This window comes from Sinohyriopsis cumingii, chromosome 5 (genome assembly GCF_028554795.1).
Source record: "Sinohyriopsis cumingii isolate HCF-2022 chromosome 5, ASM2855479v2, whole genome shotgun sequence".
Lineage (NCBI taxonomy): Eukaryota > Metazoa > Mollusca > Bivalvia > Unionida > Unionidae > Sinohyriopsis > Sinohyriopsis cumingii.
The window spans coordinates 28195981-28223466 of record NC_142965.1 but is presented as its reverse complement, the minus strand read 5'-3'; the positions used below and the strand labels follow the sequence as shown (position 1 = coordinate 28223466).

The following is a 27486-nucleotide window of genomic DNA, read 5'->3' as shown; positions in this document are numbered from 1 at the left end:
ATTAACTTTGCTGTTTTGTGTCAATAAAATGGGGAGACACAAACATAAACCACTATGTATTGGAAAATTCAAGTCTCCTAGGTGCTTCCATGATTTGAATATGAAGACCGTACCATTGTGATATGATGCTACAAAAAAAACACATGGATGACAGCTGCTTTGTTTGAAAAAGGGTTTCAAAATAAATTTGTACCAGCAGTTCAATCCCACCTCAGAAATCTGAAGATGAAGCCGAAGGCATTGTTATTATTGGACAACTGCCCCACACACCCACCTGCAGACAGCCTGGTTAGTGAGGATGGGAAAATCAAAGCCAATTTCCTCCCAAAGAATACAACTTCCAGGATTCAGTCTTTGGACCAGGGCATAATATTAGTTTTAAAATGAATAATAGAAGAGAACTTGTGAAAAACATTGTTTGCAATGAAACATCAGTCCAGGTGATACTACAAAAGTTTAAATCTGAAAGAAGTAATGTACCTCGGCAGCAAATCATGGGATGCCATTATGCCCAGCTGCACTGAGAAATGCTAGGAGAAAGGACTTGGAGCAGCATTTACTATTACTCAGGATAGCAGCGGCAACATCAGTGATGATGATGATGATAGTATATTTGATGAATTTTCTGAGAATGATGTGTTCAAGACTGAGAGGGCATTTGGGAAGCCGATGCAGTCATGTGACAGTGTTAACGAATGGCTCACTTCTGATAATGACTGCCCAGTTGCAGACCAAGTTTCAGAAGCAGAAATTATTCAAAATATGAAGTTCAATAACACCAATTGTGGTCTGACGATGGTGATGCTTCTGATGATGACAGCGAGGAAACCACACCTGAGGATAATCAACCCTCAGCAACAGACGCAGTCAAAAGTTTAGAGTGTGCTTTGAGATGGATTTAGACATAAGATATAGACTATGTTCGAATTCTTCATTCGAGAAATACGATAGACTTTGCTAAGAGCAAACGTGATGGAGCAGAAAGCAGCTGAAAATCACGTAAGTTTTTCAAACAATAATAAATTGTTACAATTAACAGATGAGAAAATTTAGGAGCATGAAATTTATACAGACAGTTAATTAACATTAAAATGGTAACTGTGCCAATGAAAAACGCATTTTTGCACCCTCTTTTATTACCCTCCCCCATGCAAATTTGTTTGGTACTGTACATGGTTGCTTATAACACAGCTGGATTCTATGGCTCCCGACTACCATGTTATGGTGTTGTCACACTGTATTTCTTAACTTTATTTTTAGATTGTTTATTAAATTTATCTGTACCCTTATGAGGCAATATGTAGCTTAAGGTATTTTGAATGATGCATTTTTAATAGAAACTGTTAACTTTTTGGAATTTGCCCACATTATTTTTTTCACACATAAATATTACGCCAAAAGCTGATTAAAAAAACATGAAATCTAATAATAGCATGTAGTCACAATTATCCAGACATTGGGAATTTGCCAATTTATTTTACCCTAAATTAAATAAATGTGTGATTTCCCTACAAGTGAATTGAGAAGACAGTGAAAACACATATCCATGCTTTTTCCATCAAGGATAATTTGGCGGTAAATCATCCCCAATTGTATATTAGAATTCACCTTGCACTGATTTACTAAGAAATAAAATAAAATCCAGGAGAACCAAAGAATATGTGTGTGTGTGTGATTTGGATTTTTAACGTAGCTCTAACAATTTTTCAGTCACATCGCTATTATGTCTGCAGTGTGTCAGTTTACAGTGATGTCTAGCACTGGGGCATCATGCCGCATACATGTAGCATGATGTCCCACCCAGTCACATTATCCTGATACCAGGTCAACCAGTCCTAACACTAACCTCTTAATGCTGAACGCCAAATGAAGGCAGCTGTTAGTACCATTTTTGTAAGTCTTTGGTATGACTCGGCTGGGGATTGAACCCGTGACCTCCCGCTCCAAGGTGGACGCTCTTACCAATAGGCCAATGGTCTGATGACCTTCAAATTGGCAAATGAAACTGGTAACAGGCAGAAGGACATCACAATATAATATACACCTCCTTATGATTGGCATAACAAAAATTGTAATATTTTGTTAAGATGAAAAATTTACATACTGGCTTGAAAATCTTAATTAGGCCATCTACACATATGCCAACAAACATGTTGACATAACTTCTGAAAAACTGTGCTAACAGGCTTTTTGAGAAGTATGGAATGAAAGCATGACCAAAGCAAGAGGAATCAAGTGCAATCAGTTGGAATATAACAACATAATTAAAGAAAAACTTACAGGACTTTGTTTCTTCTTGTATTCCTTGTCTGGGACAATAAAACACTTTTTAGAGAATGCATGCAGCAAGAGATACTCATTTCTTTCAGCTCTTCCACCCATCAGTGTGCGAGACTAAAAGAAAATTGTGAAAAACATGAAAATATAATTTATAAGTATATTTATACAATACACAACAGAAAAAGAAATGGTAGCTGAAATATTTATTAGGCATATATTAGGAGCAACTATGTGGCACACAATCAGCAAGAAGCACCTGACTAACTTATAAGCATACAACATATTACATGATACATACAGACTTAGGAAAAATATGGTAGAGTATGGTGCAACTACCTAAGGTGGCAGGGTCCAGTTTCGTAAATTGGCCCCTGGCAAATTTCTTAACTTGAGGCTATGGTGTGACTTTTTCAGCTACTATTGTTTACTATTTAAAGATATGGCAATATTTGTGAACTAGGTGCTTCGGGCTTGTGTTGTTCTTGAAATTGATGTTAGGCATGTACACGTTCCATAGCTGCTCTGCAGTATTATGTTGATAGTGACATACAAATAGTCGTCAAGGAAGAAGAGCTAGCTTTCCATAGCAGTAAACACATGGGTTTGGTGCAAGTAGAATATCTCAAAAACAGCTTGGATGACAACTGTTTTGTACTGCATCAGCCTGTTTAGTACACATTGTTTTGCAGAATCGTCATCTAGGAAAAGGGCTTGTGTTTGCACTGTGAGCATCACATGGTGTCAAAAATGACCTTCGGACATGAAAATTGCTGGTAGAAATTTGGGGTTGGGGCGCATAAACTTCTGCTATGAACTGCCATTGACTTCTCTGGTCAAGTGGATAATATTCTTATGCTTTGTTTTAACATAAGTACCTAAAAATATGGACCTTTTTGACCTCACTTGTGTGTTTGATTTTTTTAAATGATTTTTTATACTAGGTCACTGATTGCAACATTAAATTTGTACATAAAAAGTGGCCCCTGCCCCCTAATGAGCTGCACCTGTGCAACTAGCTATGGAGCTGCATGTACCAATCAGGGTGCAACTAACTATGGAGTTGCAACAGGGACATTAACTCTGAGCGTGCAAATGGCTAAAGACATTACCCGACACGTTATGACACGCCTACCATGACATTACCACAGATGTTATGACATACACGTGACTTTACCAGATATTATAAAGACACACACATTATCACAGATGTTATGACACACAAACGACATTACCACAGATGTTATAATGACACACATAAACACAACATTACCAGATGTTATGTTGATTCACATTACCACAGATGTTATGATACACACATTACCACAGATGTTATGAAGACGAACACACAACATTGCCAGATGTTATGATGATACACCACATTACCACAGATGTTATGACGCACACACCTCATTACCACAATTGTTGATACACACACATTACCACTGATGTTATGACACACATGACATTATCACAGATGTTACGATGATACACCACATTACCACAGTTTTATGATACACACCATGATATTACAACATGATCACACACATACATACGATATTACCATAGATGTTATGATGACAAACTTACCATAACATTACCACATATATTAGTGATCTGCAGGGCCAGTGGGATGACATTCAGCTCGTACATGATCCGCAGGATGTATGTACAGTCAACCAATGTCAACTCTATCAGTTTCAGTAACTGCTGGCTTGTCCTTGGTGGAACAAAGTCAATAAAATATCAATCATAAACCTTGATATATTGTGATCAAGAGTAAGAAATTTATAAAGACATTCTTATGAAAGCCTACCATCTCTCAAAGATACATGGCTACATATACAATTTGTTTCTGCATTTAACTTTAAATTTTCCTCATTTAACTATTTATATTCCTAGGGTAACACATCCATCTCAGTGGGTTCCAAAAAAGCCTGTAGCTAGAGATTTTGACTACATATCTGTATGATAATTGCTGCATCCAGACTTTTGACTACATATTTGTATGATAATTGCTGCATCCAGACTTTTGACTACATATTTGTATGATAATTGCTGCATCCAGACTTTTGACTACATATCTGTATGATAATTGCTGCATCCAGACTTTTGACTACATATTTGTATGATAATTGCTGCATCCAGACTTTTGACTACATATTTGTATGATAATTGCTGCATCCAGACTTTTGACTACATATTTGTATGATAATTGCTGCATCCAGACTTTTGACTACATATTTGTACGATAATTGCTGCATCCAGACTTTTGACTACATATTGTATGATAATTGCTGCATCCAGACTTTTGACTACATATTTGTATGACAATAGCTGCATCCAGACTTTTAACTACATATCTGTATGATAATTGCTGCATCCAGACTTTTGACTACATATTTGTATGATAATTGCTGCATCCAGACTTTTGACTACATATTTGTATGATAATTGCTGCATCCAGACTTTTGACTACAAATTTGTACGATAATTGCTGCATCCAGACTAATGAAAAAGTTCACATAAAAGGTTGCATAAGTAATAGCCTTAATCTCATTCAGAATCAGTGAAAGCACCTGTCTGATAAACAATTCCATCTACATCAGAGAGAACCATAAATGATCAGTCTCTTTCTTTCCACACCTAAACTGAAGCAGTAATCATCTGCTAATTTCTGAAGGCACATGTCTGGCTTTTGGCTAATAATAATAATAATAATATATACAAATATTCACAAAGTTTCATCAATTATACATTACTGAAATGACAGCATTAGATAGCAACATAAAGGGATAGGATAGCAGATATATAAATGAAACCAATGAAAATCAACTTGAGAAACTTTGCTTACAGTTTTATTTCAATACAAAAGATACAAAGATACAAGCATAGGTGAACATACAAATGCAATTTGAATACAACACATATTCTGTGGCATATTAAACATTTATTTTAAAAGAATCTACTCCTTTCAATCTGTTCAGAAAAGGTTCTGTAAGATGAATCGTGCAAGTTTCCAAATATTAATCATGATTGCTTGGTAAAGTCTCCACAGGTGTTTAGTATCACATGGATGGGGGGCGGGGGGGAGGGGCTTAGCTTTCCTAGCAGGTGGAGGGGAAGGCATTTCCTCATTTTCCAAGCTTTGCATTGAATGTGCCTACATGTAACTTAAGATGTCATAATTAGATGATAATCTTTCTCTCTGCCTTTGAGCTTCTTAGCCAGACTAAAGACCATGTCTCTTCAGTCCAACTGTTGCAGACACGAAATGTCTTTGACAACGATCATTTTGAACAAACTAGGTGTGTTTTGTGGTTATCCTCCTCTACGTCAAAGCGACAACATTTTTTGCACTTGAATATAGTCACTGACTGAATCATGAAGGACAATAATGATGCAGCAACTAAAACAAGAAAAATAATATCACAACCAAGATAATATGTTTTAAACAGATGAATTTGCATTCCAAGATGTCCTATGATTTATCATATAATGACAAAATGTGGTTGCCATTTTATCAAGAACAAAGCAGTAACAAAATGTGAAATATTAAATGCATTATGAAATGTTGTTGTATGGTTTAACGCCATTTTTCAGCACATGATAGGCTATACATGGCGGCCAGTATTAATGGTGGAGGAAGAACCTGGGAAAACCCCCAGAAAGAACCAACAACCCACGACAAGCTACTGGCAAGCTTTCCCACATGCCCACATTAGCCGAATCTGAGACTCGAACCCACGCAGAGAGATGTGAGATGGCAGTGATCCATAACGATGAGCGCTTCAGACCACTCGGCAACTCAGGGCCCCCTATTATGAAATGTACAAATGGAGTTATTGTACCACCAGCAATAACAGGTGAATGGGTGAAAATGCATTGTATTCCTTATAGCCCTGTTTAAAGTGCAAGCAAAAGGTAAAAATTTATGACATCTGGTTGCCACCTATCAAGAGGAGTTAATCAATATGAATTGCTTCACCTTATCTATATTATACAAAGACTGCCAACCCTTACAACACCTTCGCATTTGATTTGTTTCTGTAAACGGGAACAGTTTTCAGTAAGGTGCAACAAAATATCATGTACTGCTGTTATCAAGCTGGAAAACATGCATCTAAAATTCCATAAGTGTGATTCAGTACTGATGCAGAGATGGTAAATATCGCATTCAACTAAAAAGTTTGCAAAGTTTACTTGAACCACAATGACCTTCAGTATAGTTTCACAAAATGTAGTTCTAAACCGTATGGAGCTCAATGGCTTCTTGATATCTCTCAAACTGACATAATCCTTAACAAACAAATAAAATTTCATGTGGTTCTTGGCGAAGGCAATCATCTTTCCTGCCACGTGACATAACCAAATTAACGATGTCCAATAAACATAACTGTTGCTTCCCCCCCCCCCCATGTGAATATTCACCACACTGACAACAGTCATTCTGGAGTTTCAGACATCCATTGACATAGCATCACTATCTGTATATAACACTGGGACAACCAAAATATTTTGACATGAACATTTAGGATAGTTCTATTTATTATTATTATTATTTCTTACCTAAATCTAATTATAACACTAACTAATAATTGACCCATCCTTTTCACGATCATTTCAGGCATAAGCTAGACTGATTGAAAGACAATAATATACACATGCTTATGTTTACACAGTGATTTGTGCTGGTAACAAGATTGTGTCAACACCAGTATGCCCCCCCCCCCACTTTGACAAGATTCAAAAGCCTCCAAACACTGTCTGGAAGTTTAGCAGGTATGAACAATGCATGTATTGCAAAGACAAATGTTTTGTTAAACTAGGCACCAAAGGCCAAAAATCTGATCAGAAGAAAGCTCAGTCTGATGCAAGTTTCAAAAATCAAATGTCAACAACTTTTGAATAATGATGAAACTAGACAATGATATTATGTGTAACTTATTAACATATTAAACTAAAATAACTTACATGTACATGTTTTTGACCTGGTCAAAGTCCAATTCTGTTCTTTTCTGCTTCAGAATCTGTGATGTTAGCTCTGTCAGATCAAAACTGCGGAACCGCACAAGTTCCTTGCTGGAAATCTTAATGTCACAGACCATTCTGCCACAAGTGGCTGATTTCTCTGCAAACAAGCTACCATGCCCAGGATGACCCTATTTAAAGATTAAAAAAAACATGCTACAGTAAGGCTTGGACTATCTAAAGCTACTGAGGGAAATGTGACTGCTTCTTCTGTTTGGGACTTTGGATAACTAACCATGTACTTGCATCAGATATGATTGTGAGTTATGCACGGTGTTGTTCTGGATAAGCTAGTGAGTAGTTGTATCTATAACAAATATATGGATGACATGCAGGTTGTTGTTTTAGATAACTGAGTGGGTACCTGAATCTATCAGAAATATCCAAGAAACACATGGTCTTGACCTGCATTACTATGTCAATACTTACATGAAACAAAAAAAGATCATGAATAATTATTAGTTGTCTCTTTATTCCTTAAAAGTGTATCACAGAGGTTGGCAACCTACAGCATGCATGCCACAAGGTCACAAGTCAAAAGGTTTTGTATGGCACAGGAAGGGCAGCCAAAATTCTCAATTTTAACACAGTTACTCTCTTACTGGTGGCATGCACTCATTCATTTTGTAATTAATCTGGAAAAAAGTGGACACTATATAAAATAGGTTGCTGACCCCTGGTGTATCAACACGTATGATACAGGTTGTGTACTGAAATATGTAGCAATCCACGTCACTGGTGTCATCATCTTCATACAAGTTATATTCTCCCTCAATGTAACCTTCAACTTAAAGCTAAGAGGGTGACTGTTGCACATGACACACCATCTATACATGATAATCAACTAGCTAAATTTTCATTAAAACATAATTTCATTGCATTGTTCAAGATGTATACTCAGAAAAGAACATAATATACATAATTAAATTTTCTCCATGACACTGAGGCTATGGTATGTGACACCTTCTAGTCACAATATCAATATGGGCAAGGTTTTAACCAAATATATCTGGCATCATAGCAGACAACCCCACAGGACAAAAACCCTGCCTGCTTATGAGAAAAATACAGATTTTCAGGAACGATTACAGTTTTTTAACACTTTAATGCACATGTAACTATTTACAACATCTACAACAATCACCAAAGTTGGACAGTACCTTACTTAAGCATTTAATGTCAAAGATGCATGTGCTGCACTCTTGCACCTTCTAAATGGGCCTGCCACCCTGTTCCATTCAGAAGATGCAAGAAAGCAATACACTCAGATACAGGCTGTTTATAGGTGCCTTTTCCACACCTTGTTCTTTTTTTCTTCAATCATTATTATTTCCAAAGTACCATCTTTCACTGATGATATGAATTCTGTGTGATATTTTTATTTATTGAACCCGTTTTCCTGCTAGCACATGGTAATCCTTTGCGATTTTATTCTCTGGAAAAAGTGTGTGAAATAAATCGCTAGCAACACTAATAACCGAGGAAAGCTCACTTAAAAAAGAAATTTAGTAAACCAAACTTCAATTGAATTACAAGGTTCTCTCTGACATTTATAAACATCTCAAGTTCAGGCTGAGTTGATGATGAAACAGTCAGATGATGTTTATTAGCTTTTTCATGCTGTTTTATGCTCAACAGCAAAATCACAATTACACAATTTGCAAAACACAAGGTTTTCTCCATTACCAGATTGTACCACAAATCTAAACAAGATGGCACAGTTGACCTTCCAGTTCTGTTTTCTTTTCTTTGCTGGGGAAAATTCTGAATCTTCTGCTTTCCTTATCATCATGACTAGAAGTTGAAGATTACAAAAGATGCTATACAGTAATAGTGGCAACTACTTTGCACAATCCAATATGGTGGTTAAAGACTAACCTCAATTTCGAATGAACCAATCATATTTTAGAACTATCCCTATATACATGCGATACTTTCACTCTCAGAATGGAACCATGTGATGGTTCTAAACAGATAATTGCAAATATTCAGGTCCAAATTACGGAACAAATAATGAAGGAAAAAAATGGGATACTTGGCAGCTATGTGGTATGTATCTTTCTTCCTACTCAACTCAGACTGAGCTCTGATTAATTCAAAATCCTCAAAAGATGTCTCATCTAGTTGCATAAGCATTAATATTTTGATTGGTGAGACTTGATGTCCCCGACTCTACACCACTCCACTATATAAAACTGGTATGGATACTTACAGAAAGTTTTGGCATTACAGTTCTCTTTAATCGGGAGATCTTTGACCAGTGTGGAATCTTGTTAGCACTGATTCTGTGAAGCAGCACATTCAGATCAAACCCAAAGATGTCATGACCCTGCAAACATTTAAAGAGCACACAAATTACAAAATTGTGAAAATAACTTGTTCTCACTTACAAGTGCGAGATAATATATACATACGTATATACAAAATAAAACGAGCAGGTGTGAGAATACACACACACACTGGGCCATACCCTGACATGAGGACTGGACTGAATTGCAGTAGAGACTTTTCAATACAAGATTCTCGGGCATATATGCCAATCCTGTAGATGTATAGGAGTAAAGTTTGCTAATATAACTGTCATTAGAATCTGACCATAACATGCGTAAACTATATATTACTATTTATAACATTAGTATCCATTCTTTGGTGAGGCTACAACATCATAGCTAATATATTATATGCCATAATTCAGTACAACGTATGAAAATGTCATTTATTTTTACTACTAACCTGGATCAGCAGTTCAAAATACTTGGCACAAATGGGCAAAATCCCTTTGGATTAAAAACAGAATACAAACACAAAATATACTGAAAAATTATTTATATTCAACACCCATTTTAACTAGTCTACCATGTCTGTAACATTTACTATAAATTTCACATTGCCTTAGTGATGACTATAATCTTTCCTGCCATGAGACATAATCAAATCAACACAAGATGCTCACTAAACTTAATTTTTGCCCTTCCCGTCCCCCCCTCTGAATCGTAATATTCCCTTGTATTCTTCTCTACTGAATATTACAATGTTTTAAGAGGGGTTTTCCCCCCCTGAACTGTTGCTAGACGGACATAATTTTAAAAAAATTAGCAATAGCTTGATAATGCTGATGTAATGGATCACAAAACAATTGCAGTTTAAAGCCTGAGGAAGTCATGTACAGGGCTTTCCTTATCAGCCAGGAGGTGGAGGGAGAAACATCCCCTTACTCCAGAGAAACCATCTCCAGTCCCCTAAGGTATGTGAGACAGCTTCTGGATAACCAAACTGGAAAATAGACTCCATATATCAGGAAGCGGCTTCAAAAGTGAACAACTTTCACTCCCACAAATCCAGTGCAAGTCGACAAGCTGCAACTTTATGAAGCTGTTAAACACCCTGGAAAGGCAACCTCATCCACTACTGGTAAAGGTTTCTCCAGATCAAATCTGAGCCTTTAAGGATGAAGGATCTCAGATAAAAACTGGAGAAGTGTACTTGGATCTCCATCCCATGTAATGGATAATTAGAGAAACATTTGGCTCATCTGTAATGTTTGTGGTGATATGCAAAGCAAATTCATTGGCATGGATTTAGTCTGATATATGGAACTGATAGCCAACTTTATTCAAGATGAAAGTGTCCATGTTGACATAATGTCCTTCACCTCTTTGAAGGCAAATGAGTTATCTCAGTCGAGCAACAGCTGTATCTTCCTTAAAAAACACTTCAGATCTCGCACTGAGTCCTGTAGATGACTTTGAGATGAAGTGTCCAGAGTAGACGGAATTATTACCAATATCCAACTACCCATAAATGGCAGTCTGTTCTCATCAAATAAAGCAAGGGGCTTAATGGATGATATTGATCCGTCTTGTTGCATGTAGATGGGTTCACCAATACAAAATGTATTTGCTGATTTTGCTTGCTGATTACCAAAGCAGTGAGAAGGCAGGACTTGTATGACAAGTGAACTAATTAAGTTCTTGAGAGTAGTTCAGATGGTGTCTTGTTCAACCATTTTAATCCTCATGACAAATTCTACTTGGACATGGATCCAGTGTCACCGGCCAAGTGAAATAAAAAATTAACAGAAGATAGGATAGGTCTTGGTTTGTCCAATATCTTCTATTCCATGAAAACATGGTGTGCTTGTGATAATGGAATAATGGAATGGTAGGTTGTTTCTCATCAAAGAGCCATAGGAAATTAGTTATTGTGGTATGGATGCCTACACTGGCACTCCACTAAGAATATACACCATTGCCTTCATATGCCTCTAAGGTGGATAGCCATCTCACTTGAGGGATTCTAAATCACTTGTGAAAACTGTTTGTCCTCAAGTGTTTATTTTAATAACATGCACTCATACAAGTTCAGTAACTTGGAGTTGGGATTAAACACGTGCCATCAGGGTTGCTAAACACAAATGACGAAGAATCAAAAAGCTGACAATGTAGGTGAATTATAGTTTTTGTTAAATCTGAAATTTAGTGATAGAATAGGAGGAAGTTTTCTAATTTCAGTCACTTCATAAGGAAATCAAATTTAGAGCACTTGCTATTTCAAAAAAAAAAGTAGAATAGAACTTGCTTACATTACTTCTCAATACATAGCTAGGTTAGATATGCATCCAATTTATCATGTAATTTACACCATAGCTTCTATTACACATCTCTTACATTTTAACTCCAAACATACTAGTGGAAACATATTTTCAAGGCCTGTTAACACATCTTTGCTCTGTACAAAAACAACTGTCATCCTCTGAGATTAATGATTTATTAAGCATGTGTTAAAATGAAAATGTCTGATCTGCTTCAGTGTGTTGATCTACTTCTTTAGTATCTGAACTGCAAACACAGTACAAAAACTCCTCACTGAAAATGCCATGGGTGGGAGCAGAAAAGTGATACCCACATCTGACCATGCTGATGCCAGTTTGACCATGAACACTTACCACAATAAGATCTGGATCTATCTTGTGTATCTTGGCCAACAACAGCCCAAGAAGAGCTCTTTCTGTGGGTAGTACTTCCACTTTCATGTTGTGCTTCTGAAATACATGTAGGCATGATAGTAAAACAATATTAAGTGAGGATCATCTTGGTGCCTTCTTCCTTTTCTCAAATTTCCCCCATGAAGTTTAATATACAAATATCCCCCTCTTACAAGGACATCTCTTCTGCAGCATAAAGGTGGCCTTTTATGAAGGATGACCCTTCTAGGGGGAAATCACAAAGAAGTGAGTAGTTACTACATAAAAAGTAAGATAGTCATTTTAATATATTTCAATTGCATTAAAGAAATCACACATGTTATGGAAACAATGTGATAAAACTTGCATGTTATTTAAGATAATTATTAATAATAATCATTCAAAACTTTTCTCAATAAAATCAGAATATAACATCTGGCTATAACTATTATTTCCCATCCATTCAGTTCTTTTTTGTTGCTATACAATGTACAAGCACTAACGTGTATTTAAATCTTTCTGACACCCAAATTCTCAGCAGCAATCGTAGGATTCCGCCTCCTTTCATTTAGTTAAATTGGTTTCACTTTTACTTCTAATGTGAGAACATCTGCCGACACCTTCACTGGCAACAATACCAGTAACGAACAAATTGTAGCTATTACATGGAATACTCCGTGTTTACAAAGAAAGTGAGCTTGTCATATAATTGACTGGTTATAGTGTGGTAACCTTTGACATGTATTAAATAATCTATGAGAGAAGTCAACTTACCATTTTATTTTATGGTGACTGCATGTCATACAAACTTCATATCAGCAATATTGTACTTTTCTTCTATTATCTTTTGTCATCTTGATAATTATTCGTGGCAATAATAGCCAGTACCGATCAACATGACTAAACTGGACATCTAAAGAACAAGTCTAATAAGGATTCTGATAAGAAACACAGCACTACAGATAATCAGCACTACAGATAATCAGATTACTTACCTTTTTTATACGGATTAAAGTTGGGTGAACATGATCACGTTAGAACAAATGTCAATGTATTGAATTTAGAGATCATTGATATTCTGGTTGTCCAAGGGATGGGGAAGATATTGGGATTATCATACCAGTGTGTTCTGATCAATTAAAACCTGACCTCCCTGTCAGTAGGCAGTGATTTCTTGAGAATTTTCACACATACAAGATGGAATTACCACTGGCATTCTGTAAGGGGGGATTCTCAATTTTCAAAGAGGGCATTTTAGTTTACAATTCAAATCTGTCACATGACTCCAAAATTGGACCACTTTCAGCCCAGTATAGTTCACCTCTGTCACAAATCAGAATAACCATCTATATACATAGGATATAAAACACCTTAATTTCAGATAATTCGACATCAGTCAAAGAACCATTGTGTTGATTTGGGCGAGTCTCTTGCTTCAAATGTGCATTCATATTTATAAATCTTGCTATTTTTGAAAATACATGGTATTAAATATAAAATATTTCAAATATTCAAGACGTGTTTGGGGCCTTAAAATTACTCATTGTCTTTAATACTACCAATAACATCCCTCCATTCCTGGTTGTAAACATAGTTTCTTTTATTCTTGTATATTTACAACATCAGAATTGACCTATTTTCAATTATTTCGTCTTCAGACAAGTCTTACTCATCATCAAACAAGTCTGCTGTTTTGGATGTACACAGGTGATTTTTAAGTTTAACATTCATGGATCAGAAAATTGTAATTTCTTCTTAGCAACCTACCTTGAAGTCTGAATGATTTCAAATGGTATGCAAATAAATCAAACTATGAAATAATTATTTACTAATGAGGTACCAATTGCACTGACCATTCATAGAATATTTATTAAAAAAATGACATTGACACAAGCCCAAAATAATTGTCTGCATTGCTGAGCGGGAGTTATTGTTCTTGGACTGCTTTACTGGTTTGCAGTGTTGAAAGGGTTAAATAATGCTTACAAAACCGGAATAGTCTTGTTCTTTGATTCCTGATGTTAATCAAAACTTATTTCGCATCAGTGTGTAACCTTTTACGTGACTCAACCAGTAATAAATGTGAACACAACTGGTAGCTTGTTTTAATCTGTCATGTAAGCATTAATGCTGTGCAAAGTACCACACTGCTTCAGAACAAATATGATTACTATACCATACCTGTACATTTCAGTATTCTATCTCTGTTGATCTAATACATTTTTTCTTCATCAAATAATTTCTTCATGGCTAAATTGAAACATAAGATGAAGAATTCATAGTGTTAGTTTTCTCATCAGAGGCATATTTTGGTGAAATGTTTTCCCCCAATGAATTAGCTTCTTACATGTTCCATTTGTTTGGTTAGTATCAATACCTAAGGCATGTGTGAATTCATCTTGACAACAGTTCACATCAACAGTTCTTCAGTTTTCATACACCTACCAAGATCAATTCATTTTCCTAAAAAGACCACATTATATCCAATATTTCTTCCTTAGAAACAACTCTTAAGTTAATCAACATTAACATACCGGTTTTGAATTAGTTTCTTGGATATGTACTGCTTGGTAAATATTTTCATCATTTGTTTCAATTAACAATATTAATATACTATAATGCCAGATGTTTACTCATGCAAGTTTCTAAACCAATGATGCCTTTGTACTCACTCACAGAAGTGTCAGATCACTAAATTTAATGTAACAGCTATGCTCAACTCATTAACCCCTGGCACTGTGTTTACGCGTCAGGAGGTAGTAGCCTACTGTTGAGCTCTGTAGCGTCAAGGTAATGTAAGATACACTAAAGTGGGTGGTATTATAGAAAGGTAGACAGATAGAGCTCTACAATGATAACAAATAATCTGGACGTTCTAGTTGCATAACAAAATAAAGAGGGAAGAACCAAATTTTTTGGACCCGATTTTTTTCCACCTAAAATTTGCCTGTGGTCGGGAAATGATTTTTTGTCTAGATTTTAGAGTTTGTGTCCTCAGATATTAGACAGACCGGTCTGAACTGCATACAGACAGGTGAACCTTTGCAAAGAGTAGGATAAGACTGGCATTTGGAATAAAGAGTGGTCTCGATATGAAAATGATGGGTCCGTTAAGCATAAAAAAATAAAATAAAAACAACCCCAAAAAACCTCCAACTTTTACCCTTCTGCTCCTGCGCGAGGGAAATAGCCAATGAAAAATGATGTTTCTAACATTAGGTTAACGGGAAATCTCTAGGAAGTTGATGTATTAGGATGTATTCAGAAATAGTTCCCAAAATGTGTTTCCTATTCACACTTCAGGCGAAAACAACAAAAACCTCCAGGGGTTAATGAGTTAACCTGAGCAAAGTTCAGAGCAAATGCCACCTACTGTATTTACTGTATATATTGGGACAGGATAAAACAATTATTACTTCTCCTGTCCCAGAACTTATGTGAAAGTTTTTTTCACCAAGGTCATATGTCCCAATACTTGAGAAACAAAATAAATTTATATGGCATTTGTGCCCCCCCCCCCCCCCACTGCACGTGCAATAAAATAGATAAACAAAATGCTAATTTGATAATAAAAAGAAAGAAAATAACCTTTTATTGTATCATCAAGTCCTTTTTTTTAACATAAGCATTAAAGAACAAAATATATCCATGAAATCTGTGTATGTAGCATTGGCTTCCATACTGAAGCGTGTATCGCATATGTCTTATAACAACAAGCCACGTGACATGAACATTGAGAAACAAGTTGTGTTTGGCTGTGCTCAAAGGTTTGAATATATTATCTGAATGAAAACTAGATCCAAAAAAATCGCAAACCAGAGGGAGATAATCAACCGATATCTTGAAGACAACTGTCATTCATGCATGACACTGTGTTAGGTGCAAAATAATCAAGACTGAATTATATCCAGGTCTACTGTATGACAGTATCTCGCAAATAAAAGTCATTATTTGAAAACACATTCACCCACCAGGTACAAAAGTATCATTACTATTAATTATTACTACAGATGCCAAGGGCATAGAAACTAGGGAGGTGAATAAACACAACTGGCATTGAACAGTAAACTCCTTCTTTGAACTTACCAACAGGACATCAACGACAAAAGTTATTTTTTATTACAAAAGCATGCCAACCTGAAAAGCCAACTTTGGTTACTTTTTTTTATAATTTTTTTAAAAGAATATCAATACAAAGGTTATTTTATTGCAAAGCAAGCTGACTATGGATTCTTTTAAGTGCTTCTATTACTTGAGTTTACAAAGATGGTTGAGATATGGAAGCAAAGTTTGGTTCCTTTTCACTGGTATTCACAAGAATTTTGAAAATAAATTGAAACAATGGAACAAATTTTAAAGTGATACAATATAGTGCTTTGTGCAAGGACACTGATGATCCAGTGTTGCCCAGAAGATCTGGAGAAAATAAAATTATGTGATGAATTCGTGGATACCAGAAGAGAAGCAGATGATTTTGCCAACAATATGATCATCAACATGGATGAAATTCTAGTGTACTTTGATCACATTTCTGGGTTAGACTGATGATAAGATGGGGGTCAAAAGTGTGAGAATTAGCAAGACTGATGCAGATTTGAAAAAATCTGACTTCAGTCCTTGTGGTTTCCACTTCAGGTGATGTGTTGCCTCTAATAATATTCATGCAAAGAAAGAATGGATCATACGTGTGCGGGAGAAGGGTTGTGTTCATGAGATGCTGCTGCAGTGGATTAAGGAGTTTTATCTAAGTACACAGTTTTTATTTATTTTTTATAAACAAATTCAGTGCATTTTCAGAAATGTACTTTTCGTATGATTTAATAGGTGTCCCATAACTTATGACTGGAAAAAAACAATGTATCCCAGAACATACAGTACACAAAAAATTTACTTTTAAAATTCATTTTTTGTGTCCCAACATGTGGTAAATATGGTAACTACAGGAACTGTACATATACTTACTGACAATGGCTGGGAATGCAGATGCCATTCTTACTATCTAAGAAATCAACATACCATTCTAAATAATCATTCTTGGCATTTGAAACTAATTGGAATTTATATGATATAAATACTGTCATTTTTTAAATATAAATTGTCTTTTGCATAAGCACATGGTAAAAGAGACAATGGGAGGAAGTTCGTTATAAGAGAGACTTCTGTTATGGAGAATCCAAACTGAATCCTTTCTAAGAAGAGTATACACCTATTCCCACTGATATAATGTCTGGAAAGCAAATCTGGTAACCCTCCTTCGTTATGGAAATGACCCACACATTGGCACACATCATTTTCTATCCCAATCACCATATCATACCTGGAAAATGGTGCCCAGTGTCCGGTGAGAAACACTCAGCAACTGTCACTTGAGAATTACCTTGCAACTGGTGTTCCTGTGCCCGGTGACAGTCTATGAGTGTCACTCAACATATTACCTGGTGTCCAGTGACCAGTAAGAGAAAACTGGTGACTCATTGGAAACACTCCCTAGTGACCAATGCCCTGTTCCTGATCACCAGGCAATGACCAGTGATATGATGTATAACTTACTGGAGACTATTTCAACTCTAATGAATGAAATCCCCTTGATTTAAGCACAAGTCAATTAAGTGAGAAGATGAACATGCTTCCCTTTCATGGGAAAGCCTTTCAAAGGGTTATCAGTCTTGGGTATCAACAACACCCCTCCACCTCAGATCTGCCAACTCTAATCAGTAAGGCAGTCAATAGGTTTAAAGCATAATGCCTCCAGTCTCTTGTTTCTTTCTCAAAATATCTTTGCAACGGTTCTGATTTATCCAGCATTCTTTTCATGGTGCCCCGAGTGGCCGAGCGGTCTAAAGCGCTCTCCGTTATGGATCACTGCCATCTCACCTCTGTCTGCGTGGGTTCGAGTCTAGGATTTGGCCAATGTGGGTATGTGAGAAAGCTTGCCAGTAGCTTTTCGTGGGTCAGTGGTTCTTTCCTGGGTTCTTCCTCCACCATTAATACTGGCCGCCATGTATGGCCTATCGTGTGCTGAAAAATGGCGTTAAACCCTAAAACAACAGTCTTTTCATACCTTCACCATGAGACAACCATCATGTTACTCAATGCATCATTATTTTTCCTGTTTTTTAAACACCTTCCAGTTCAACTGTTTATTCACACTTTAAATACTATATCTACTAACAAGTCAATACATCTGAAAGGTTGTTGATCAAACGGCATGAAAGCTACTCAAGAATATGTAGAGATTTAACCCAGTTATGTTCAAATGCACCTTTTTTTTTTTTTTTACAACTATCAATGAAACATTGTCCGATGCAAATGAAATAATGTTATATTTCACTTTTTGAAATCTAATAACGTTATGCTGGAACTGATAGAAGTGCTACAGCCCCATCTGTACTGTCATCGAAATATTCAACTACAGTTGGGTACAACTTGTTTAGTAAGCAGATGCGGTGATCTGAATGGCTTCCTATTTGATACACAATTATTGGATTTAGAGCAAAGTTAAGAATGAGTACAACATAAAACCATAATCTTAATCAAGTGGGCATTTTGCACCAACAATATAGTGACTGATTTTCCCATTTATAGTTAGCCTGAGGGCCCAATAGTCCCATAAACTTTCAAGCAAGTCCCATATCTTATCAGGCAAAAGGCAATAAACAGAACAACTGTCCTGATAGCTTTTACCCATACTAACTGATCAAAGAAAAAAATAAATAATGAACCAGAACAGGAATTGGGAAGGTAATACTTGCTTCAATACCACTTATGAACAAAGGGATGAAAACCAAGAAGCACTGCTTTACTAACGAAGTGCTCTAAACCTCAAATTCAATGAAATCTGACATATATACATAGCAATTACTTACATGCCAAACCTACTCCACCCCAGAGGTATGAGTAATTATTGCTATTATAAGTGGCCAAAAAAGTACATAATTAGGGCATAAAAAGTAACTAATACAACACAAATACTGTACAACAGTAGAAATTATAAAAAATGACTCGAATGATGAAAAGTTCTGAGCCAAAGACTTGACAATGGCCCAAACTCCAATAAAAGCACAATATTCTCAGTGTCAGAAGTTGACAAAAATGTTATTTACATTTCTAGAACTCCAATTATGAATACTTGGTGGAGAAAAAAATAATCTCCTTTTACTTGGGAGGCAAAGATACATCAAGTCATTAACATTGCATGTAATATATAAATGCTATAAAATCTAAATTTGAGGAAACATGTTGAGAAATTAAGTGAAACTGGGATCAGGATCTAATGTAATTAGAGACATCTACTTCATATCACACACACAGGAACTTACCTCCTTCTGAACCTTGTCCTTGAAGTCCCACGGAAATATACAGTCACTTGGTTTACTTAAAACTGTAAGTATCAAATATGGATAAACATTAGCAAAAAATTAGAAATGTGCAGTTTAATTTCCATGCTATAAATACTGAACAAAATCAGCATCTTTATCATTTTGGATTAGATATTTGATTCTTGGATCAAGTTATCATGTTATGTATATCCAAAAATGTTAGTAAAGCCTAAAATCTATAGCAGTCATTCCCCCAATTATTTCTGTCTTTAATCAAATTGTGTCAGTAAAGAGTAAAACCAAAAAAGTTCTGTTCAAGACTCCGATTTTTCCTATGGGACCATCACTTATTAAGAGCATATACATCATGAATACTGAAACAAATTGTACTACTGTTTAATTATATGCCTAAGGTTGTTGTTGTTGTTGTTGTTGTGGGGTTTAACGCCATTTTTCAGCACACGATAGGCTATACATGGCGGCCAGTATTAATGGTGGAGGAAGAACCCGGGAAAACCCCGGAAAGAACCACCGACCCTCGAGAAGCTACTGGCAAGCTTTCTCACATACCCACATTGGCTGAATCCGAGACTCGAACCAGCGCAGACAGAGGTGAGATGGCAGTGATCCGTAACGGAGAGCGCTTTAGACCACTCGGCCACTCGGGGCCCCCTATGCCTAAGGTAAATTTTTAATGATCTTACCCCAATAACTTAACTAAAGAAAACAGCACCTTAAGTGATCATCTGATACAACACAAAAGGAGAGAGATTTTATGGTCTCGTGCAAATAATTACATGGTAACCTTCAAAAACATGAATACTGCATCACATATTTTTGTAAATTTCATATCTAATCTAAGGGGTGGGGGTGAAACCAATTTAAGTTTTGTAAAACCTATTTGCATTTGTTACTATTCCTGTACCTTTTTCCTGGCACTAGTTCCCAATTAAAGGATATTACTCCGTCCTCCATTTGGTAATTCAATGTCTAGAATAAACAAGAGTTCCTTGAAGGGACTGCTGCTTTACTGACCAAAAAGAGTTTACAGGAATCCAAGATATGACCGCTTTTTTATCTGCTGAGTGTTGAAACCACATCTGATATTTTCAAAGTAGGATCTTGAAGTTGGCAGCTATGTCAGATCAGCACCATTTTCATTTTGGACAAGTCTTTTGGCAAAAATCCCCAAGGCAATATGATGGCCACACTGAAGGTTAATTCAGCACCAACTTCCATGAGGACCAACTAGACATTATAACAAACCTCCTAATGAAAATCCCATGTGGATTGGACTTTCTATCTAGAAGCAGTAGCAATAACATTTTCAAAGTGGCCAAAATGATGGTCATATTAGAGGTCAGAATGGCACCATTTTCTTTCATGAACATCAAGACATCAAAAGAACTCTTCTGGTGTGTGACTAGTAGAGCTAAAACCAACATGATACCAGCCTTTTAACTTAGTCCACTTGAAACAACTTGAATATCAACCTACTGTGGCTTGGTCTGAGACAAAGGATATCAAAGCATGATGGGAGGAGGGAATTGCACAATAATAGCAAGTTAGAATAGTATTACATTATTAAATTTAGTTGTACAAATGCACCCCCACCTACAACTACATTTAAAAGCAATAATATATTACCTGCTATTATTTTTTTCTAAATCTGCTAACCTAGTGGGAGGCTGATTGCCTAAGGTATGCTGCCAAGTGAACTTACCACTGTGTTGTCAGTAGGATGTTCTACTACCAACTGGAGAATGGCCTGACAATTTATTGGACAAATACAACTGGACCCAAAGCATAAATACCTTCACAAAAATGGTGCACAAATGAATGAAAGTAAATGATGAGAAAGTAGAGAAAGAATGCCACAATGTGGTTTTTATGACCTCAACCAAAGAGTAATGATTCAAAATGCCCCCCGATACAGCACCAGTCCTGACTTTCTGCGCTTGGATTTTTATGAAAGAGAGATCTCCAAATGAAACTGATAAGCTCTTTTAACTGATCAGATCATATGTTTCAAAGATTTTCTTTTTGTTTCCTTTATCATTTATTTTATACATCTTTTGAAAAATTGTTAACTTCTTTACATTTTACAGTCTGAGATGCTGCCATGATTTTATCTAAATGGGGAGATGGGAGGGGAAGTAGGAATTAAAAGAGAGGCAGCAAAATGGCAGTAGTTCAATATTTACCCAACACTTAAACATAGCTGCCAACCTTCCAGGCTCACAATTAGTGAAAATAGGGATAAAAAGTCGTGAATTTGGACATGAATTCGTGAAAAATACCATGACAATAACTCCATCCACTCTGACTACTCTGACCGTCAATACTACACTATATCAAGTTCGCAAAATAAATATAAAACACTACATATATGCAGAAATATTTATTTATCAAGACATGATACTGTGGCAGACTTGAACTTCCTCAACTGCTTGATTGTAAATTTGTTTTCTAAACAGTTCCGACTTCTTGCCTGGTGGTTGATCTTGGGGACTAAAATTGCTGACAAATTTTCTGCAGCTAAGGAGGCCCTAAAGTCTGTCTTATTTTTCCTCACTAAAGAAAATACTCTTTTGCTGTCACTGTTGCTGTGATGAATGCACAGGAGCTGCAGCATTTCTGGTTCTTCCACAGGAAAATGTGGAAGCGATTTTCGAGTCCGGGAACATATGTCAGAACAAATGTTTAGCATGGTCTCCAGCTCATAAAGGTAGATTGTGGTCGACAAGAAAACTCACAAATAATGCTTCAGCATTGGTAGCCTGCGGGTCTTCTGCCAATGGTTTAAAATATTCCAGAGCTGATATCTGCGAATTCTTATTTTTCCCAACTTCTACGTGTTTTTTGCAACCGACATTCTTCCTCACATCGTCTCTGCGATGGCACATTGAGTGCAAAAAGCATGAATGAATATCAATGTTTAATGGCAGAATGCATGGCCAATTTTTGATATATTCCAAATTAAACTTCACTTTTTGAGTAATACATTTCTTTTTCCTTGGTGGTGAAGACATTTTCAAAATCTTACATGCGATGCTGAACGGTAACTCGAATCAGTATTTTGACGCATGAGCGGAGCAAATTTCTGGTTAGGCCCCAGTTTCTCTGAAAAGCATTTGTAAAACTACTCTTATACATATAGATTAAAATAGGCTAAAATGCTTGCGACCTGGCCAACTGTACTAATCGGCTGTAGATCTACTAATATCGTGACCAGCAGTACCGGACCATTTCGGCACCTGCGAATATCACGACTAGCACCTAACGGGAAATCAGTTATTTTATTAACGATTTAAAATAATTGAGGATCGGAAAATTCGTGAATTTTTGTCTTACGGCGTGAATCGCTGAAAAAGTCGTGAAATTCACGCCAAATTCGTGAGGGTTGGCAGCTATGCTTAAATATCCGTCTCTCCTTCCTGCTCCATTCTGTATTAGCTATACTAAAATCTCAAAAGATGTTACCTCAGGTTATATAAGCGTTAATCTATTGATTGTTTTTGAGCCTTATCTTTCCCTAATGTACATATGAATATTATTCTGTGCTGAGAACCACCTTTCACTGTCTGCTGTCTTTAGGGGCATAAATATAGCTATCTTAGCCAGCTTGAAGTTGGGAAACTGTTTATGGTTGCTATGTAATATTTGACACAGCTCATAGGTATCTTCTTTTGAATATAAAGATTTTTCACTACCAAGAGCTCTGCCAACGTTACACTTTCTTGAATCATTGCTGCACTGATTACTTTACTGGATTTCTCATCTGTTCCATAATGCTTTATTACTGTCCATCAATGCTAAGTCCACTTGCCTATATTTAATCAATATCCCTTTTATAATTTAAAAAAAAACAATTCTTATGTGTCCAATAAATATTAACCCTTCAAGTGCTATATGGTTTTGTAGCAAAAGATCCCTCAGAGCTGAACTGTTTGACAAAAGAAACTGCACTCTACTTTTAGAATGTTGGTGTCTTAGTTCGACATAGTATTCTACCTTTTGTACATTTCAAAATACCAATGAATTTGGGGATGACCGGCATGTTTGTTGAGGTCCTTTTTTGTTCTTCTGTGTTGGCTATTAACACCTTTTTAGAAGCTTATTTTCCCTTTCATCTTAAACATGCATCGCTTTCTGGACACCATTTAAAAAAAATCTATAATGAACAGTTTGATCATGCTGATGCTTTGCATAACAAATAGGTGCAGTGTATAGCAGCTCGGGTGCTGCTGCAAAGTTAGTCTGGTTCCCTAACTAATTGTACTAGTTCTAATATGAAACCCGGATCCATATCAAACATGGATGAACTGATGATCTGGATTTTTCAGCAACTATAATTTTTTCCGTAGTTTTTGTTTGTATGCTGTTAAGTTCGTATTTTAAGGGTAATTTTCGTAAGACTTTTGTCAAAATCATAAGAGTTGGCAGGTCTGCAAGGGTGTTAGATCCACACTCAATGGTTCATTGCCTAATTTTTTTTAAAGCCATATTTCTGTTACGAAAAAGATGTATATACACATATATATATATCCTAACAAACAATAAAGTCAACTATTTCTGTGCACCTTTCTGGTGATCTTTTTGATTTGCCAATGAACAATAAATGTGCATTGGTTTATCAGATTTCTAGGTTGTCAATTTAAGAAGAATTTGGATTATGTTTTCCAAATCAACTGTCCTGATTTCCAAATGCTGTAAAATAATGGGTGAAATGGAGGTAAATGGAATTTTTCTTCCGGTTCCTATACCAGCCACCTATGAAATGTTTCTTTTCTTACCGCTATTTACACTTAAGTAAAGATGAAAATAGTCCCAGAGTGTTAAGTTTATTGTACAATGTAGCTTCAAGAGCCATTATTCAATACAATTAATGACTGTCCATCACAGACGAACAGGTCAACTGGCCAGTATAATGTGATATGTCATGTTCAAAACAAAAGATGACTAGTATCAGTGGGGCAAAAGTACTGAGAAAAAGTCTATTAGTTCTCTTTTCCAAAACAAGTAAATGAAGAATCATATTCCAAAAGAACAGCCAATGCATGATGAAATCATTAATTAAGATAATTATATCCAACAAAGACATCATGAAAAAATGGCACATAAGCGGGATCTCATCCTAGCTTAAGCAGGTAACTTTCTATCTGCGCACACAAATCTCATTAAAGCAGGTAACCTTTTCGTTCTTGCTTGCTAGGCCCAGCAACATTCAACAAAGTCCCTAACCACGTTGTGCCACAAGCAGTAAGCGGGGCAACTGTCCACATGTACATGTGCTGTGCATGTAAGACAGCTGGTTTGTGTGCCATGCTGCATCTTTAATGTCCCCATTTTAGATATTATTGAACAATCAAACTAAACAATAAATGGGTAGCAATCACTTCTCATGACACTTAACACTATTGGAGGGATGAAACAAAAGAAGCACTGTTTTGCAAGTGAGGTACTCCAAACTGTCATAATCAATGAAATTGAACAGAGAGACTAATATGAAGCAAGTACAAGAGAAAAAATAATATATACAACACAAGAAAGGGTATGATTAGCAGTAAATAACTCAATTGACAAAGTATTGATCATTCATTAGATACCTGTATAAATGCAGCGCCAGATATTCAAAAAGTCAGAGATAGATTCTGGAATCATGTTTTATTTACCTTACTATATTATTTCAGTGTATCTCCAATATATTAGGATTGGAGAAATAATGTCTTTAGATTGGAGGCTAGCACCAGGAAAGGATATAGCATTACAATAATAGCTGCTAATGTATTACCATTGTTAAAAGATACAGCTGTCAAAAACTTGCATAGTGGTATGATGAAAGCATACAATAATAAACTATCTATATTTGGGGAGACTATTCATATCGATTATCAGACAACACAAGAGTGTCTCCCTTTTAAAGAAGTGAAAATCAGATGCACCAACATATTTATTTGCTTGTATTGATGTTTGTCTGAATATGGCTCAACAAGAGAATAGGTTCAGTACTTACTACAGAAATGCTGTTCAAATGGCTGTTTGGGTGCAGGACGGTCCATATGTAAAGAATTCTGTACCAGGCAGGCAACACCTATTACCTGAAATAAAACTGATCTGAGTGTTTGTATGACAAAGAAAGCTGTGACTTGGTCTATACTGAAATAGAAACATACACACATATATAATAACTGCCAACCGAGTAAGTGGTACACATGAACAAAGCATCATCCAATCATACAAATAGTAATCTACATACTACAGGTAATAATTGCCATAAACTTTTATAAAATTTATGAAAAATGAAGATTTATTTTCTTTAATAACCTGGATCTGAACCTGGTTCAAGTTCCTGGTTTAAATAGGCAAAATCAATATGATTATAAAATATGTTTACAAAGTCTATATGCAAAACAGATGTTATCTAGTCTTATTTTCCACTGTGACCAAATGTAAAGCCGACTCTACCTATCTTGCAATAAACATGCTGATGTCCTACACTTAAATGCTGTATTACATCAATCACATATTCTTCATTAAATTTCTGAAGCACTCCTGATTTGCCCTTTTTTTTTTCATCAGACAAAAAGATCCCTGTCCACTAACAGTTTTAGTCATTTGCATTAAAAACGTCAGCTTCACTTGACATTTTGCAGCAGTATTTTATGGCAGTTCCTGGTTATATAACCATTTCATTTTAGTAATATTATTGATCTGAAAAAAGGTTTTCAAATTAAGGAAACCGGTCTGTTTGCTATGAAATTCATCATATTTGGATGCATTAAACAAAACATCAGGAAAGACCACATAAACAATGTAACTAGTTCTGAATATACAAGAATTATGGGAATCTTTTAATTCTCTAATTTTGCTTAAAATCGATGTTTTAAGATACAAATTCTAAAAAGGACCCCCAGTTTTGTATTCCATTTTTTTAAATATATGTAGGCAAGAGTATGATGTAACTTAGTAATAATGCTTAAGCCAAAATCTGAAATAGTTGTCAGGTGTGATATATATATATGATTATTTAATATACATAGCTCTAAACAATCATTTTCTGATGCATATCATCAAAGTCAATAAAACTAGAACTACTTGAGGACATAACATTAGGACACCCTAATTCTTAATATATGAAACCATTAGTTGATGCAATTGAAAAAGGTGTATTTTTATAATAACCAGGCAGTTTCAAAATTCATACAGACCAAAGAAAGGTCTAGCATTATTTCTGATAATATTTGATTGCATCTAAAACTACCAATTTTGCTGTAGAGTATGTAATTGGTAAATCTAAAAAAAAAATTCCAATTAATACTGCTACTAGAGGACTCTGTTTCAGGTCTCTTGCTTGTACCATACGTGGCAAACCCTTGCATGAAAAAAGTGTAAACCAAGTACACAAAAGGAGTAATCCGAGCAGAAAAAGAGAAATCCACACATAACATAAAAAAATTCAATGAGCATATGTACAAGATGATTTATTTACCCCTCTGGTATTTTAATATCAATTACTGCTTCAAGTCTTTATACATAGCACTTTGAGCTTTAAAAAGCTAGTCTTTCATACTGCATTACAAAACACTTCGTACCGGCTGAGACTATGAATGTTTTGCACACCAGTAGAGCACTAAGTGTTGGGTTACAGAACCTGGATCTGAATTCAGTTTTATTTTTGTTAATAATACTGAACAATCTCTTACAGTCAGCATTAGAATGGTAAAGAACCAATATTCCTTTCATAACCTGACAAAGAGGAAATTTATATCTTTCAGTTATTGGGTCTTTGAGCTGGAAAATAAGGTGACATTGCACATCAACACTGTCCACATGAAGTACATTGTCAGGTAGAATGCCAACTTGATATTTCAGGAGTTCTCCTAATTTATTGGC

At 35.8% G+C, this 27486-nt stretch overlaps 1 protein-coding gene across 1 annotated transcript in view; it reads right to left on the bottom strand.

The window, feature by feature from the left end:
• The window catches only part of LOC149798849 (DNA polymerase alpha catalytic subunit-like), a 186045-nt gene that overhangs the window by 83661 nt on the left and 74898 nt on the right, over positions 1-27486 (bottom strand). Inside the window, exons 18-24 of the mRNA XM_089957752.1 lie at positions 25607-25691; positions 19591-19652; positions 12254-12349; positions 9521-9637; positions 7252-7439; positions 3868-3997; positions 2281-2394 (exon numbers count right to left, since the gene is read on the bottom strand). Of these exons, the coding sequence (XP_089813878.1) occupies positions 2281-2394; positions 3868-3997; positions 7252-7439; positions 9521-9637; positions 12254-12349; positions 19591-19652; positions 25607-25691 (792 nt within the window). The remainder of the gene's footprint in view (positions 1-2280; positions 2395-3867; positions 3998-7251; positions 7440-9520; positions 9638-12253; positions 12350-19590; positions 19653-25606; positions 25692-27486) is intronic.